The sequence below is a fragment of the Ixodes scapularis genome, unplaced genomic scaffold, assembly GCF_016920785.2.
Source record: "Ixodes scapularis isolate PalLabHiFi unplaced genomic scaffold, ASM1692078v2 PGA_scaffold6__148_contigs__length_123643588, whole genome shotgun sequence".
Classification (NCBI taxonomy): domain Eukaryota; kingdom Metazoa; phylum Arthropoda; class Arachnida; order Ixodida; family Ixodidae; genus Ixodes; species Ixodes scapularis.
Window position 1 is genome coordinate 25,352,042 of NW_024609881.1, and position 13,678 is coordinate 25,365,719.

The following is a 13,678-nucleotide window of genomic DNA, read 5'->3' on the forward strand; positions in this document are numbered from 1 at the left end:
TATCGGACGTCAGACGAATTCTTAGCAAGGTTGGGGGACATAGTTGTAACTCTATATCTTTTCACCTGTGTGCATTTGGGGGCGGTTGATCAGAGTGCAATCCTCAGCAAAGGCATGGGAAACACAGCTTGCACTATAAAGTTTTTACCACTGTATATTTAATTATGGCATATCAGATCAAAATTTTGAGCAAACGCTTGGGTACACAGCTTACACTTGTGTGGCTTTTCACCTGTGTGTACGATTGTGAATGATCAGATACTATTCGGACAAAAGGCTTGGGGGCACAGCTTGCACATAAATGACTCTTTACCTGTGTGTTCAGGTGTGGTTAATCAAATTGCAATTCTGAGTGAAGGCTTGGCACACAGCTTACTCTTAAAATTTTTTAACACTGCTTTAGAATCTGGCAGGTTAGATGGAAACTCCGAGCATAAATCTCCAAACACAGCTAGGTGACTGGTGAGCGACCGAAAATGTAATGGAGAGGTCCCGGGTTCGATACCCGGACCAAGCGGATTTTTTCGGTCGCTCACCAGTCACCTAGCTGTGTTTGGAGATTTATGTTTGTCCTTTGTCCCCCTTGTTCCCCTTCTCCAGGGATTATTTTCGTCAAAGCTTACATTTTTATGACTTTTCACCTGCGTGCATTCGATTATGGTTGGATAGATAGGACTTCCTAGCAAAGGCTTGAGGGCACAGCTTGCACTTAAATGGCTTCTCACCACTATGTGTTCGATTATGGCAGATCAGATTCGATTTCTGAGAAAAGGCTTGGGGGCACAGCTTGCACTTAAATGGCTTTTCACCACTGTGTGTACGATTATGGCGGATCAGATTGTAATTCTGGGCAAATTCTCGGGGACAAAGTTTACATTTGTACGGTTTTTCACCTGTGTGTGTTCGATTATGAATGATCAGATCAAAATTTTGAGAAAAGGCTTGGCGGCACAGCCTGCACCTATATGGTTTTTCGCCAGTGTGTGTTCGATTATGGCAGATCAGATTGGAATTCTTAGCAAAGGCTTGGGGACACAACTTACACTTGTATGGTTTTTCACCTGTGTGTGTTCGATAGTGCATGGTGAGATCAGCATTTTGAGAAAAGGCTTGATGGCACAGCGTGCACTTAAATGGTTTTTCCCCAGTGTGAGTTCGATTATGGCAGATGAGATAGGAATTGCGATAAAAGGCTTGGGGGCATAGCTTGCACTTAAATGGCTTTTCACCAGTATGTGTTTGAATATGGCTTCTCAAAGCTGAATTCTGTGCAAAAGCTCGGGGGCAAAGCTTGCACTCAAATGGCTTTTCACCAGTGTGTGTTCGATTGTGACGGAGCAGACGGTTATTGTAAGCAAAGGCTTGGGGGCACAGCTTGCACTTGAACAACTTATCACTCCTGTACTTTTGTGCACTGCCGGGCACTTGGGATCCAGAGGTAGATGACATGGAAGGATGCTGGCACTTGGATTGTTTATCACCATGGGCAACCAGGTGGCTCACAATCCCACGCTGCTCTCTAGTGACATAGGTGCAGGAACAGCATCCAAACCAGATGTCCTTGGTGGCTTTCAGTGGACAGCTGATCTCTCCCAAAAGTGCAGCTCCCTCTCCTAAAAGACCTCATTTAAGAAAAGCACAACGAAGAGTGTCACATTTCCAAAATAAACAATCATTATTGCGGTCCTGCTTTAGCTGAGTGGTTTAACTTTTTTGTGCCTTTTTACTTCAGTTCAAGGAAGCACTGAAAGAGTTGACTCTATTAACTGTTTAGTTTGAACCAAATAAGCCACTTTAATCACTTACGTTTTTCATAAATGCTGCTTTTTAAAGGCATTATATGAGAACTCTATATGGACTTGCTCATGTTGCTCTGACTGCATGACATCTCAATGTCACATGACGGCAGTGGCTCATGACATCAGTCACGTGAAATAGTGTCACATAAAACCATGATTTCCCCACTAAACTAAGCCAGAAAATCTGTCATGACCATGTCGATGACATGGTATTATCCAAAGTTAGCAGAATGAATGCCACTTGACCATGTTACACCATGGCAACATGCTAAATTCTGCAGGTGATTGGTGACATGACACCATGACATGAAACAGACATCAGTTTCTCCACTGAATTTAGCATGGGAATATATGGGGCATAATGATATCATGTGATGTCAGGTGACCTCAGATAACACAGTGTCATGCGACACCATGACCTGGCACCATGATGTCACTTTTCTCGCTACATTCGGTAGAGAATTGATATCACGTGACCCAGGGACATCACCATGTCAGGTGTTGAGAAATTAATAAACAATATGTTCTTCACTTTCTGAAACAACTGTTTTATCTTGTCTAAACAAATTTGAAAGAAGCAGAATCCTAGTTAGGTCAGATATTTGGTGCTAGGGGGTAAAAATAAACTTGTTTGATGGTCCGAATCCTTCTATGCCAATGTTGGGTTCACATGGTATGCACTGAAGTGCCACTCATGGGTAACACATTACATCTGCTTCACTTTGATCCTTACGAACGTCAATAAATTTGCAACCGTTTCAGCCCATTCCACCTAAAGGCAGCAAGCACTGCCTTTCTTAACGCAATGGCCATCATCCCGTGACGGCAATTTACTGTTGGCCCTAGGGCAGTGGTTGACATCATTATTTGGCGAGTGCTATGTAGTGTTGTTGCTAGTCTCGGAAGAAAACAGCTGGAAATGGGAGGCCAGCTGCTGGCTTCCCCTTTCTTGCTGCTTGCTGGCTTCCTGGAAACCAGCAAGGAAGAGTAGTGCAAAATTTAGACGTAAATACTCTTGGCTCGACAATTTTTTTTTAAATTCTGGATGGATGGATGAATTAGGGTATGGCACTTTGATTCGAGCAAACTCTTGAGCAACCCTGCCCAGAATATAACTAAACCTCCTCCTTGTTTTCTCTGTGTTCTTCAATGGTCCCGTTGAGCTTTTACCACCATTCTTCCAGCCTACTCTAGTTTGCTTCACCTTTTGGAGGTTCGCTATTCTTCCATCAAATGCTCCCATCCCAAGGCAAGTTTAGGTATGTACCATAGTTACTTGTTCTACTGTTTCCTTCACCTGTGCCCATAATATCTCTTCATATCTCGACCTACAAGTCATGGCCCTTAGTACCCCTGTGTTTGCCTCGGACAGCAGCCAACATAACTTGGAACTGTTAAAAAAGCTTTAGTTTCTTAATCTATAATTTCATGCACAGTTCACGCTAGTAATCAAGAGTTTCACTCATGCTCTCCCATTACGGGCCAGAAAGCCAAACCGATGAGTTTAGATGATGTTTGATTCTGAAGCTTGTTTTGTGCACATTCCAGCAGATGGTAGTGCAACCACCATTGCTCTGCCCCCTTCAGGGGTTTTGATTGTTTATTGAATATTTCTCAGAAAAAACTCCACTCCCCCTTCCACCCAAAAATATTTTTTGTTTTAAGCACGAGGAAAGGTGGGATGGGCTCAAAATGGAGGTCTTTAGCCAACGAAGAAATACAAAAACTTTTGTTTGCAAATGATGAGCGCTTTATCATTCTCACCAATGAGCCCTACAACGTGCCAGATGCCACGACCACATTATTTAAAACCGGCAGTTTGTTCGTTGCTCTACCGACATTGGGGAATGTTTTCAACAGGATGGCATGCTGAAGAACTGCTGAATGGACACATCAGGGCCCGTTTGCTCGAAGCGCTAACCGCGGCTAAAGTTAGCCGCAGTACCTAGGAGAGGGATTTTGAGATCATGTGACTGGCTCGGTAGGGATGCGGGGAAACATGGCGGTGCCCCAGGGAGTAAGCGCCGCTCACTTTGGAACTAATATGTCGTTGTAGCTGCAATATCGGGCGTGTTAGTCAGCAACGAATGGTGCAGGAGGCTTTCGCTTTTCCTTACCTCACTTAAACCGCAAAGCATGGGCAATGACATCGCCGCATTTTTTAGATAGTGTTTCGATTCTGGGCATTCCTAAGCCTAAATGAACGTGATAATTGTCGGCATGGCAACGTCTTTGGAAAGCGGATTGTTGATAGCACACAAGAGCAGACAGCGTCCCAACAGACCTTTTTTCTGGTGAATTCCACTCGTAGATCTGGAGCGCTTTCCAAAATCCGCGAGGGAGGCAAAATTCCGCTTCGTGGGACCCGCTTCGAATCGACGAGGGGAAGATAAACTTGCATTTTTGGAGCGACCTCCCCCACACCTTTTCCCACCCCTTTTCCCTCCGCCGTACAAAATGGCCGCTGCTCGAACTTGACCAGTCCCACCAACCGTGTCCCGATTTGCGGAACACGGCTAATCTTTCCGACGACCAGTGACGACTGTCACTGCTTAGCTGCAGAAGTAACACGCGACACAGACCGGGCGAAATTATACGTACCACGGCGCCCATGTCACAAATAACGAAGACGTCCGCGTTCGGCACCGTCACATACCTTTCGGCCGCCTCGAAGCGGCAAGGCACGGACAGCGATTGCCAGCGGTGGAGTTCAGATTTGTAGTACGACTTTAATAAACACAGAGGTAACAAATCATCACTTGCGCGGTCGTTGCCTAACCACTTCTTGCTTTATTTCACGGGAAAACGCCGACGGAATGCAGTGCAAAAGGGTAAACAATCACAGGCTGCAGAATGAATAGGCCTAACCTTGCGTCTGCCTCCGGCTTTTCTGTCGTTCCTTTTCTCGTTCTTCCTCTCGCGATCACAGAGTCAGCGCTCACGATTTGCCACGCTCCACATTCCCGGCTTTTTATCCCTGATCTACGCGAAGTAGAAGCGTTGGAGCAGTCACAATCCAGAGTAAACAACCGATGCACCCGAACAGATCCAACTCCACGACCCGACCGGCCCGCAAATCTCTCCAACCTCGCCGCGCATGCGCACCGCCGATCTAGTCGGAAATCACGTGGGCCGCTCTGTCGACTTCCAGAGAGATCTGTGAAACCCCGCAGAGCAAGTTCAGCGGAGTTTGGGGTGCTCCGTGGAGCGGGCGCTGCCAGAGATCTACGAGCGGAAGATGACCAACTTGAGCCAGATCTGCGAGTGGAATATACGCGCTCCAAATGGAGCGCTTTTGGAGCGCTCGAGATCTGCGAGCGGAATTCACCATAAATTATCCAAGCACCGAGGTGCATGCTACGACCGTAGTTGCACGCGTCGCACGTGCTGACGTCTGCAGTAGTAACCGTTCTAAAGCAAAAAGCATAAAACAAATTTTTGCCTTGCACGCACATTCTTTAAAGCCTTATTATGATTTTTTACTTCGAATCTTTTATAAGAGGAAGGCCAGCACGCGTGGACCGTAGAATTACGCTTCCAGCGTTCTCGCGATGCTTAGATAACCTAGGAAAAAGTCCGTTGGGACGCTGTCTGCTTTTGTGTGCTACCAATACCCGGCCGATTGAGTCACGGCAATCCACTTTCCAAAGACGTTGCCATGCTGACAATTATCGCTTTCATTTAGGCTCAGGAATGGCCAGAATCGAAACACCATATAAAAAATGCGGCGATGTCATAGCCCATGCTTTGAAATTAGAGTAAGATAAGGCAAAGCGAAAACCTCCTGCGCCATTCGTTGCTGACTAACGCACCCGATATTGCAGCTACAACGACACATTAGTTCCAAAGAGAGCGGTGCTCGCTCACCGGGGCACCGCCATGTTTCCTCGCATCCCTACCGAGCCAGTCACGTGATTTCAAAATCCCTCTCCTAGGTACTGCGGCTAACTTTAGCCGCGGTTGGCGCTTCGAGCAAACGGGCCCAGATGGCCGAGAATATATACCATAAAATAACGGGCAAGCACCCACTCAAAATTTAGAAATAATCATGAGAAAATGGGGTATGGGTGCTTGTCCGGTCATCAATTTTGCATATAAATGTACTGCACATATTTTCTCAGATCTTACAAATTTGGAAATGGGCGCTTAAAGGACAAATCCGGCCAAAACTCAAAATGAATTAAATTACTGGTATCGCTTTAGTGACACAAAATACGACCCCAGCCAAAATTTCACGTCCGTGGGACGCCGCATTCTCAACTAATGCCGATAATAAAAATGCGACCTGCCGAGAGCCGCTGCTCCTTAGCGGGCGGGCAGCGGGTTGCCGATCGCTAAAGCAACATTGGGCCGTGATGTCAACATCATTCTCTTTTTTTCCTCCGTTCCGGACGGGCGCACGGCACAGCCGTCGCGCGCGCTTCCTTGTGCCGCTACCACCGCTACTTAGGCTTGTGATTGCGTGTTTAGCCGTTGCTTTTACCTGTAGCCTGTGTGGTTTCAGTATAGCCTTTTGTTTATTTGCTTGTGAGGACTCCAAGACTCCTTTTAGCGAGCAACTCGGTGCGCCCAAGACTGCCCAGCTGTTCCTCGAAAGATGCCGAGTACAACTTGTAGCGCTGTGGGCTGCTCAAACAACCCGCTGCGCAACCCGGAGGTGCTTTTTCACAAGTTTCCAACGGATTGGTAATTGGAGAAGGTGTAGGTGAACGTTGTTCGACGAGCGGACTTTAGAAAGCCTTGGACGCCAACCCCCAGATCGAAGCTCTGCTCCGATCATTTTTCGCCGGAGAGTTACGAACGAAACCTACAGGTGTTGGTTGCTTGTGGCTTGTCAGCGAAGGGGTCAAGGCTTAAAAAGGATGCCGTGCCAACGCTCTTTGCCCACCGTACATGTACAGAAAACGTAAACATGATAAAAGTATCCAGATCAATAAATAAAACAATCATTGTCAAGTGCAGTGTTGAAGATTGAGCATTCACGCTCCATTGAATGTCTGTTGAATGGGGAATGGTGGGCATGTAGAGTACAACCACTAACTAGCTCCAATCACTGAAGTTTATAATGAAAAGGAAAACAATGTTCTGCTTTGCGTCACTGCTTGTTTACTACGCAATCTCGTGCATAGTATTCAGGTCCGTAACGACTACTAACGAACAGCCGGCAAAGAAATCGCGAAAGTTCGGATTTGTAAGTTACAACTCTCTAATTTACCTAAGTTCGGCTGGAGGTAAATATATTATTTAAAAATGCAAAAAAAAAAAAAACAAAAAAAAAACAACACTTGCCTTAGACAAAAGTTACGAAGGAAAACTTAAAATCCTATGTATTCCAATAATGTAATGCTCTCACGAGGGCCTTTAAGGGTATATGAATAAATGAATAAAAAAAATTGTTGTGGGTGGGGGTGGGAATGCGGAAGGGAAAGAAAGTGTTCTCACCTTGCTAATTTTCTCTGTTTTCCTTTATCACCCACAAAAACTTTTGCTAGCTTTGAGAAGAAAATGACTCCCCAAAGAACTTTTCTTTTTTTAGTGCGGCAAGTTTTTTTTATTTTTACAAAGATTCACTACCTGGACGAATTTATGTGGTGAATTAGTGTCGTAGCTTACAAATTTGGCTTTTACGCGCCTGAGGAAAAGAGAACGAAAAAACAGACGTCTACAGCTTAGCACACGTCTGTTCGGGCGTCGCGGCCTGCGCCGGAGAGCCTCAAAGCTTCGTGTCTGGGACTGACCCGCAGCGCGAAAGCGAGAGGGCCCCCAGTACTGTACGTCACTGGCAGCGCGGCGTAGAGCAGTGCCGCTCCATCCACGGAGCCCCGATGACAATTTAGGCCTAGCGACGAGTGCGGGAGACCGCACGCACGCCAACAGCTGCCGAGTACGGCACCGAACGAGTTCACTCGTTTTCCAGTCGCTAGCTTTTGGGTATACAAGCAACGAATACGGCATGGCATAGCGCACGCGCGGCGGCGACCGCCGTGTACAGCACGGAACGAGTTGACGGGTTTTCCAGTCGCTAGCTTTTGGGTATATGCACTAACTCTTGCTACATGTGCTGGATAACTACTACGTATACAGAATTAAAACAAAATCAGCTTACCTTCTATCTTTAGACGGCTAGCGCCAGGGATTTCCCTAGACCCCCCCCTCGTTTTTCCGAAGGCACCCCCTTAATTCACAACGACTCCTATATTTGCAATTGCAATAACCCCCCCCCCCCCCCACCCTTTAACCCCCCCAAAAAAATTTAGACACCCCCCCTGATTTCAATTCCTGGGGAAACCCCTGGCTAGCGCAACAGAGGTAGGTGCCGCTTGGCCTGCATACTCGTTGAACGAGAACGATCTTGACGTCACGTCCACATAGCGGCTGATTTCCAGTGTTGTCGGAACCTCGAGCGGCTAGTTTCGGTTTTGTCGGCAGCGCCCCAAACAAAACTTTGAGACGTCGATATCTTTAAAAGCTACGCACAATAACGAGAAAAAAAATAACCTTGCAATTCAGGGGCGCTGACTGCACTAAAACAGCCATAATCCCAAAATCGAAAGTATGGACCGGAGTTGCCCTTTAATGTGAAATGGGCGGATGCACGGTATTCCATGGTAGTTTGAATGAGAAACAAGGTCTAAAGTTCAAGTGAATGTTTTTTCTAATGTTTGTGAAAATTCCATATTTTCAATTAAATTTTGTGGCATGTTTTGTTGAGAAAAACAAAATGGGAAGCAATGGCTGACTTCCTCATTGTTCGTTGTTTCTCGCTGTTCGCCTAGTTCCCCAGAGAAAGCTTGTCTCCTCTGATCTTCACCCTCCCGTGAATAGAAACCCAAAATTTCCCTTGTCTCACAGTCTTTCCCCACTGCCATGAACCTCCCCTGAACTTCAATCCTAGTGCTTGCTTCTCTCCTTTCGAAGCATAGTTCATATCACTCTGCACATTTTCATCTTGAGCTCTGGGATCCACGGAGGACACGTCCCAGGTGGAGGATCTCAGAATAAGCACGGACCCCTAAGAGTCTGCGAACAGCTGTACAAAAAGCGCTGCCCTAGACTAGGACTGCCTGTAGTCTATACACTGCCACTGCCCTCTCTTCATGAAAGAGATTTTTAAAAAAATCTTACCATGACTCGAGGACTGGATCAGTTCCATTCGAATAGCTCTTTGTAATCAGGTTCGTAGTAGGCTCGTAAGATCACGAAGGACGCACGGGACTACTTGAGATGACTAGGACCAAATGCAAAAAACAATGACCGTAATTAAGATAAGAACGAAGTGAACACATCCTCCAATCTCATTAAGCTAGTCGGACAGCTCTGATGGTAACAAACAAGAGACACCCAGAATTTTGCCATGCGACTTAATAATGATGACTGCATGAAAAAATGGAATGCTGTATGCCTAGCTCGCTAGGCACACAGTTAGGTTGTAGCCTGTGTGTTTTAACATAGTCTGTTTTCTTTTTGTTTGCCACACTGCTACTACAGTAAAATTGTGATCAGTTAAAGGGGTTTGGACTTGTAAGAGATCAAATCTGAGATAACCATGTCACTGGAACCAATTAGTTTTCCCTATATTTTTGCTAAACATGTTTTGTGAACAACACTTTTTGCGGATAAAGTTGATTAAACCCCGGGACCCTCGGATCTACCGATCCATGAAGGCCACCATGTTCCTCTTTCCACAAAACATTTCGAGTCTTGCTTAATGCTTAACATTACAAGCTTTCATATTCCGGGCGTTTCTGCAAACACTTAAAAAAGTTCCTTCGAATAGGTGGATTAAGAAAAAAAGAAACTCTTTTCGGCAACAAACTGCCAGCCACAGCAAACATCATGAAAAAAAAAAGTCATTTAGCAAAATGATTATCAAAAATGTGCTAATTAACTTGTTAATCAGTGAAAATAAACATGGTTTCATATGGAAGCTTGCTAAGCATCATCGAAAATATCTAATTCAGTCGATCTTAAGAAGACGTGGGAAGCGTCAGTGTTCATAAGTTTGCACTCGTGAAGCAGGTGGAAGGCTGGCGATGCAAAAACACAAATAATTTTGCTGACATCCGCGTTGTCACATTGCTAGCCTTTCTCCTGCTTCAAGAGTGTAAACTTCAGCGCATCCCCACGCTTCGCACATGCTTTGTCTTCCTACAATTGACTGATCTTGGAGTTTTTAATGATGCTCAGCAAGTTTCTCGTGAGAACCATGTTTATTTTCCCTAAGTAGTGGGGTGTTGTCTGCAATCTCCGACGACCCTCATGGCGGGCAGTTTGTTCCCGAAAAGAGTATTTTTTTCGGAAAAGGGTTTGCACAGACAGTCGGCGGCGTGCGTGAAGTACTGGGGGCACGTCTCTAGCTATCGACATTGCGGGTAGGACAGACCACGCAGATCTTTGATCCCTCGGCTCGTCATGGGGAGGCAGAGGCAGAGGCTCGTCAAGCAACAACGGAGTTGCTTTTTTCTCTGTCTCCCCTCTCCAAACGGAGAGAAATAAAGAGTTTGAGTTTGGGTCGTCTTGCTTCATGCGCCGTATGGGCAGCATGCGGCAAGGCCTGCTTCAAGCGTTGTGTTTATTTGGTGAAGTGATATTCATAGTAAAACACCTCACCAAAGCTTGAAAAAGTGGCATGCATAGTCATTCTAACAAACACTTTTGGAACGCAAGTGTCGAAGCTCTGGGATGGTGGTGTGCTGTTTTCTATCTCAGTACAAAAGCTGGATAATGAAAATAAATTATCCAGTGCTTTACCCAACTACATCTACCACGGCGAATAAGGTGCATTTTTTATTATGATTCAAGACAAAATAAAAATTAAAAAGGTATGTCTCATGAAACTGAAAATAGGAAAGCGAAATTCGAGAACTGCTCGCATGTGTAGTAAACACTTCAGTGAAAGCGATTATATGTATCCTGTTGGTTCCAATGTGTTCTGAGAGTGCTGGTTTCTCATTAGTTCCAAGTTCATTCCTCTGAATTTTTTAAACCAGTATACAAACATTTCCTCAAAATAACTGGCAAGAAGCAGTGGCTGGCTCCCGCTGTCGTTTCAGCTAAATTCCTGCTTATTCACCCGGTCGAAGCAAAATGGGCAAGGCCCCTTCGCGATTGTGGTCTGCTAAATGTAGGAAGTCGGTGACACTTTAGCGTCCCAAAAAATTAGGTATACGCCTGCTATGAATTACTACCGTTTGTATGTGTAGTTTTGGGAACATAAAGAATTGCGCATAATGTGCGATGCGCTTCTCAGTGAGTGATTTTAAATTTGTAAACAGTTCTTAGTTAAAATTGGATACAGCTAATTAATCAATTGCCTGAATTTGTGTGGCCATGACCAATAATTTAAGAAGTTATGAAAATTTCTGCTTTTCTTTAGAGCACATACAGTAAAACCTCGTTATAACAAAATGGGATATAACAAACTAATGGATATAACAAAGCAATCATAATTCCCCTTGCTTGCTAATAGGGAAGAAATGGACATTGGCTATAACAAACTAATGGTTATAACGAAATAATTATGATCGCTCCTTCAACTTCGTTATAACGAGGTTTTACTGTATTGCGATGTGACAAACTTCTTTGCCACATGTTCGATGCGAGAGGAGCTGAGTGCCAGTTGCTGACGAGCATTAGCTCGTCAGCAAATGTCGAGGCACGCTAGGATAGAAGCGTCAGTACCGTGGTGAATGCAAAACCTTTTCCCACAGGAGCCTCCACACATCTGAAAAAGCAAAAATCAGAGAGGCTGTGAATAGCTCTGACGCACGGCACGCAAGCTGTCGTGTGAAGCTCCAGGCTTGTTTTCGAACATTTTAAAATTTTTTTTTAATACGAAAAGCAATGTCGAGGTGCTGTTAATCTAAAAGGATAAATCACAACAATGTCATAAACATTTCTTAAATAAATGAACCGTTCTCAATCGGCGCAGATGCAAACTAACATAGCCACTCCGTGCCATAGCGTGTCGTCTACTCGCATTCTACCAGTTCCGTGACAAGAAGGCGCCCACCAGGTGGTGCCACCAAGACATCTCATCGCCAATAGTTTAAAAGGGAGTGACATTAACTTGGGAGGATGCTGCACCCGCATCACTGCACCTAGTCTCACATGAGCAGGGGAGAAGGCAGGTGTTGCAGTGCACTCGTAAGTACCAAACGTAAGGTCCAAAACTTAGAGTGCTCACCATTTACCAAACTGAAATTCAGACTGCACGGAGCCTGATCGTTGCAGCTAGTTATCGTGGCATTATACATGGCTCACAGTAAAGATTTTTGATGGGCTCCCTGCAGAGGAGCCAGAGATGTGAATAGCGGCACGGTGGCCACGGACCGCCGTGCCGCTATTCGCCGAGTCCGGTCACATGGCATACAAAAGGACAGTGCTGTGCAGGAAAGCCACCGCTATGGCCCCTCCTCAGCTTCGTTCTACACTAGCCAACTGTAATGTTCTTTGCTTTTGCATGAAACCATATAATTACCCTTAAGCTTGTCATCGTATAAATGCAAAAATGTGTGCACTAGACTCAAAAACAGTTCTGTCTCCAGTGCCTGACGTAGTTAGCATATGAACACAAACATGGGGAAAACAATATGCACATAAAGAAAGCAAAAATATTGTAAAGGTGCAGATGAGCTGGTGACTATTAACAATGTGGAATTAACCTGAGACTAGGGTAGATAAGAAACATCAAGAGACAGAAAATAGACAGGACGACGTCTCAAACTCAGCTAACTCGTTTATTTAGTCTACCTCATTATATAGTCTCAATCTCAGGGGGTGGGGGGTTGGTAACTGGGATCCGGACATTTCGGTGTAGGGCGTTTCAGTGCGGTCTTTTCGTTGCACGGACTTTTCGGTGCACGGACTTTCCGGTGTGGGACTTTTCGGTGCGCGGACATTTTGGTGCACGGACTTTTCAGTGCTCGGACATTTTGGTGCACGGTCAATAAAAATCGGGAGTTTTTTTTAAATTTTGTTTTCTCTAAAATCAAGAAACACTATTTTAGCAAAAATTTCAGCCCCATAAGCCCCCTTCCCTCCCTCCCTCCCTCCCTCCCTCCCTCCCCCCCCTCCTTCCCCGTGGAATTGCAAGCTTGCCAAAGCCATGTTCACGCGCAAGCTGAAGTGCTTGCACGCATGGGGCACCGGAATAGTAATTGGGATTGTGTGGATATTTATAGAGCGTGTAGTTGGTCAGCCATTAGTAAGTTGCGACGAGTCACCCGCTGTAGTAGATAAGCAATTTAGCCGGTGCTGTACAACCGCTAGGTCTTTAACGTGCACCACGGAGTAGTAATACACGACCGCACGGCGGTGCGATGCTCATCCAGATCGAAACGGGCAGGGGTGGGAATAGGGCACCGATTAAAGCGCGAACAGCCGACGTTGAAGCTGTCAGTCACACGAAGTCACGGCCGCAAGCGGGGCCTTGTGAAGTCGATTTCAAAGCTATTGCATAACGCACGTAACGATTCAGTCATGAAGACAGTACCTGTTTGTTGAATAAATCGAGACGTCTCCGAGCGACATGCAGACCGCTGCCTCCAGCCAGCGCCTCCTTCAGCTGTGGCGGAACACGGTGCTCACCCGGGGTACGTGTTTATGGGCGCCATTAAATTGCAAATTTTGCCGTGGGTCTATGGGCTACGGGTGGTTTTTTGACGAAACTCCGAGTATAAACAATCCAGAAGACGATTGAATATTTTACGCGAAAACAATTTTCTTTAGACACCTTTTTTTCCCCTGATAGGATAAGTATTTTTTAAACACAAAATAGCTACAACCCGTAACGGTGTATAACCGTATAACCCGTTGTTCTAACGCCGCCATTAAATTGCGAACACACTTTGTGTTTTGGTTTTGAGTTGAGCACACTC

General features: G+C 45.5%; 1 protein-coding gene across 1 annotated transcript; it reads right to left on the reverse strand.

Moving 5' to 3' along the window:
- Positions 1-544: 544 nt before the first annotated feature.
- LOC115309146 (zinc finger protein 525) lies at positions 545-13,384 on the reverse strand. The gene is made up of 4 exons (XM_040217730.3): positions 13,294-13,384; positions 11,481-11,523; positions 8,925-9,027; positions 545-1,613 (listed from the first exon to the last, which is right to left on the reverse strand). The coding sequence occupies exons 3-4, from the start codon at positions 8,950-8,952 to the stop codon at positions 628-630; spliced, it is 1,014 nt and encodes a 337-aa protein (XP_040073664.1). The 5' UTR covers positions 8,953-9,027; positions 11,481-11,523; positions 13,294-13,384; the 3' UTR covers positions 545-627.
- Between the last annotated feature and the right edge of the window lie 294 nt (positions 13,385-13,678).